The following is a 4,741-nucleotide window of genomic DNA, read 5'->3' as shown; positions in this document are numbered from 1 at the left end:
CCTCCATACCACACCAATGGTAACATTGACTTTTTCACACTTATCGAGACACATTTTGCAACGTGAATATCTTTAGTTACATTTTGTTAAAAATTATAAAAATTTGAGATTCTTATAGCATTCATGACGATAAATCAAACAAGATCTCACATGACTATATTTTGTCTTGTGGATTAAGAATAATATCGAAGATTCCTTACAACCATAAATAGTGTGAAGATTCTCAATGTTACCATTATGGTATGGAGGGAGTACTACCTACATCCATATCGACTATATGGACCATAACCCAATTCTTGTTTCAAAAGGCTACTATCACATTTCCTATATAAGACATACAACCTAAACTAGTACTCCAAAAAATCTATTCATTAATTCATTACCACAATAGAAAGCTAACCAACCAAGCAACCTCTCTTTAAATTTAAACCAACCAACTCACTCTCCTCCCCACTCCCTTCATTCTCAACTCAATACCCTAGACTTTTAACCATGGTGATGCAAAAAACCAGCCTTTCAGCTTCCATGAATGCCAAAATTATCGGTACCGGAGACGAGACCCTAGTTTTAGCTCATGGTTATGGTGGAGACCAATCCCTTTGGGAAAAAATTATCCCTTGTTTAGCTGAAAAATATCAGGTTGTTGTGTTTGATTGGAGTTTTGTAGGTGAAAGTAGTTATGATCCAACTAAATATAGTTCATTTGATGGTTTTGCTGATGATTTGGTTGGTTTAATGGATGAAATGAGCATCAAATCATGTGTCTTTGTTGGGCATTCTATGTCTGGTATGATTGGCTGCATTGCTTCTGTCAAGAGGCCTTTCCTCTTTAAGAAGCTCATACTCATTGGTGCATCTCCAAGGTAATATTACACAACACCTTAATTTAATTATTTTTATTTGGTAAGACTATGTAAATGGACCCATTAAGTTTTAGTACCATCATATTCAAGATATTGCGACAATATATATTATGCTAATATAATACAAGTATTTTTTTTATATGACTATGACTGTGCCAGGCCAACGAGGGTATTAAATTTAAAACAATTAAATTTATAAACTTATTTTTCGTTGTAACTTTATTTACTACTCCGTACTTTTTGTATAAGATGGTCTGACTTCGAGACCAACCCTTTTTCATTTGTGTTGCAAATTAGTGATTTCTTATACTCATGCTCCTATTGATTGTACTTGTATATTAGGCTTGTTAAACCTCCCCTTCCTCAGTTTTTGCAATTAATTAAAAAAAATGATTGCATAACGCTTTTATATGTATATGGTATACATATAAAAGCGTTGTTTTAGATAAAAATCAGGATATGATTCATTTTCCTGATTTGTTCATCCTCTGCATTATGGTGTTTTGTTTTTCTTAATTTCTTATTGAAAGAAAATATGAGTCCTTACAAACAAATAACTAGTCTAGTGGAAAACCAAAAAAAATTTTTTACAACTTCAAACCATCATGATAAAAAAATAGTTAAAGCTAATCTTAAAGATCTAATATAATAAACCATTAAGTCTTGCTTATAAGTATTGATAAGTCATAACGGTAGGGTTATGTGCACCATCACCCCTACAAAAGTTGTCAGTTTAGATTGTTTTACACTCTCTTATCAAGTGATTAGACATATACGTTATCTTGTACGGTTTTCAATTAATCATATGTTGTTCATCTTTTAATCATTTTATTGACTTTTATGACGAATACTCCTATTAAACAATTATCTCCAATTTATTTTTCGAGGCGAATTCGATTTCATTCTCCTCTCATTTCAAAAATGAGTAGTTATCTGATTTGCATCTCCTCTTATTTTCGGATTAAACAAATATGGTTAACTAATCTAGATCATCAAAATTTTATTTTCCTAATCACACATCTTTTTATAGTCAGCAAGTCTTGCGCAAGACTGTATTAAATTATTCCCTCTGTTCCGGTTATTTGTTGTCCTTTTTCATTTTAGGATGTCTCGGTCAATTGTTGTCCTTTCTATTTTAGGATTGCATTTGATGAGCAATTTGATCTTTCAAACTCAATTTGGTCCACTTGTCATCTTACAATTGGCCTCCTCCCATCTCATTGGTCTTTGTGTCAAAACCAAAGGACAATAATTGACCGGAACAGAGGGAGTAAGGGCATTTTCAATGGTTGCTTTTAGGAACTTGTTTGTAATTTTTGTAAAATTTTAAGCAAGTATCTTACCATTGGAGAGGGGATAAACATGAGTTGCTTGAAATCATTGTAGCTTTACCAAGCTACATGCTTGGAATGAAAAAAAAGAAAAAAGAAAAAAAATTATTGGAGGAAAATAATATAGTGGGACTCATATAAGCTACAAGATGCACAAATGATGTAGCTTTCCATTAGAGTGGTTTGTAGCTTAAAAACAAAGTAGCTTAAAAAATCAAGTTGGCAAATCAAGCTACACCGTGTTATAGATGTCCATTGGAGATGCTCTAAGACCTTTCTTAACTCTTTTGTTTTAACCTTATCTAAAATAATTATAAGTCTCATCTTAATTTAGAACGGTCTTAAGGGCAATTTGTATATTCTATGATAAGCCATACAACTTTCTCCACTATGTGCCAAAAGGTCCACTTTAGACGTTAGCTGAATGTAGGTCTAAATATGGGTGATGCACTGTGTATTAAGGATGTGGACAAATCTCTACTTTTCGGCCCTTGAGTGTTATACTCCTAGAAAGCATCAAAGGACACATGTCTTCAGGGTATTTAATTAATTTAATTTGGATTTAAGTCAGCTTTCGGACTGACTATTTGCCAACTTAGGTGCCTAAAATTGACTCACACCTCCCACCCTTAAATGTTAAATCTCATTTGTTAACTTATCCATCCACCAGCCAATCAAGGCTTAACAACTTCACCTTATTTATTTTTTTACATGGAGTTTTTAGTAAACAAGAAGTCTTTTCGAAGATGAGAGTATTCGTTTTAAGATTAAAATAGGTTAAATGCATCTCTATTTATATGTATAAGATAAACCTTTGTTCTTCCCTATATATGCATTCTTCCTTTATTTCATTTGTCATATTTGACCCGTCTTATTGACATCTTAAATAATAATTTGTGTTCAGTAAATGAAGCCCTAAAGTTGATGAAGTTACCAAGGAAGGCTAGTAAAGAATTAGGATTAAAATTCATCTATAGTAAAATGAATAATGTTAATAATGCCTTTGTTGGTAATGAGTTTTAGTACCAATGTTCTACACATATTATCAAAAGTTTACATAAGCGAGAAAAAAATATGTAGGTTCACCTTCTATTTGTGAGCAGGCGATATTAAAACTGGATATCATTTGATAACTCTATCTCATTTTCTTTTAAAATTGTTATTGTAATTGTAATGTTTCTCATGAGTTCACCTTGTACATGTTGTAATCTATAAAGTACTCATTCTGTCCCGGTCATTTGTTGTCCTATTACATTTTAGGGCGTCTAAGTCAATTGTTGTCCTTTCTATTTAGGAATGCATTTGATGAGCAATTTTATCTTTCACACTCAATTTAGTCCACTTGTCATTTTATAATTGGTCATTTCCTCTTTCTTTAGTCTTCGTGGCAAAACCAAAGAACAACAATGGACCGGGACGGAACGGAGGGAGTAGCATTACTTTGATTATTATTATACGGAATATTAACAAACATGAACTAATATTATCTTTCAATCAAACACATATAGGTACTTGAACTCAGAAGATTATGAAGGAGGATTTGAGCCACCAGAAATTGAACAACTCTTATCAACAATAGAGACCAACTTTCAACCATGGGCATCAGGTTTTGCACCCTTAGCCGTGGGAGGAAAAGACACTTTAGCAATTGACAAATTTGAAAAAACCTTGAAAAAAATGTGCCCACAAGTTGCCTTAGACGTAGCAAAGGTAATATTCCTAAGCGATAATCGACATGTTCTTGAGCAAGTTAATGTACCATGCACCCTCATTTGCACCACCAACGACATTGTCGTCCCATCCTCTGTGCCTCATTACATGCAGAAGAGGCTCGTCAAGTCGAAATCAGTAATCGAGGTGATCGATGTTGATGGTCATTTCCCTCACTTGACTGCCCATGTTGAGCTACTTGAGGTGCTTGGTAAGGCGTTGGACTCTTGAAGTCCATGTTTAGGGTTTTTATGTGCATGGGAGGTTAATTATTTAGTTTGTGTAATTTTATCTATTAGGTTGGAATGTTATTTGTGTATATATGTAATTTGATGTACGTACGTTTGTTGTGGCTTTGGTTGGAATACACTCCTTTCGTATCAGATATTAGTAAATGGCATGCTTAATCAATGGAAATATGGAATCCAAGTTTTTGGTAATTGACGTAGGTATGGTGATTTGGTTTGAAGACCATGTTAGGTAAGAGATACGGTACATTAGAATATACCGTTATACACAATATATACTAGTTTGAATGCCCGTGCGTTGCAACGGGGTAATTAACTTATTTATAATGTAAAAAAAAATATAAGGGTTTAATGTTTATATTCTATGTCTAATGATTTGTTTACATATTATTAAAATATCTCTTTCAAAAAAAATAAAAGATTAATATATACGTGGGTTAACTCTTATTTATAATCATATAATCACCCCACTTTATACTAATCTTTCGATGTGGGACAATTCTACTATTTATAAGTAATATATTCACCAAACTTGGATTATTTTTCTGATATGGGACAATTCTACTATTTATACATAGTATATCATCAA

At 32.8% G+C, this 4,741-nt stretch overlaps 1 protein-coding gene across 1 annotated transcript; it reads left to right on the top strand.

Annotated features, from left to right (window-relative positions):
* Positions 1 to 314: 314 nt before the first annotated feature.
* LOC141605953 (strigolactone esterase D14) lies at positions 315 to 4,321 on the top strand. Its single transcript, XM_074424889.1, has 2 exons — positions 315 to 863; positions 3,703 to 4,321. The coding sequence occupies exons 1-2, from the start codon at positions 493 to 495 to the stop codon at positions 4,133 to 4,135; spliced, it is 804 nt and encodes a 267-aa protein (XP_074280990.1). The 5' UTR covers positions 315 to 492; the 3' UTR covers positions 4,136 to 4,321.
* The last annotated feature ends 420 nt before the right edge of the window (positions 4,322 to 4,741 follow it).

Source organism: Silene latifolia, chromosome 10 (genome assembly GCF_048544455.1).
Source record: "Silene latifolia isolate original U9 population chromosome 10, ASM4854445v1, whole genome shotgun sequence".
NCBI lineage: Eukaryota > Viridiplantae > Streptophyta > Magnoliopsida > Caryophyllales > Caryophyllaceae > Silene > Silene latifolia.
This window is presented reverse-complemented; position numbering and strand designations above follow the sequence as displayed.

What these genes read in the sequence shown, in the direction of transcription:
- LOC141605953 (XM_074424889.1), top strand. Translation starts at nt 493, where the DNA reads ATGGTGATGCAAAAAACCAGCCTTTCAGCTTCCATGAATGCCAAAATT. An exon ending in CTCATTGGTGCATCTCCAAG is followed by an intron (nt 864 to 3,702) that starts GTAATATTACAC and finishes AAACACATATAG; the next exon opens with GTACTTGAACTCAGAAGATT.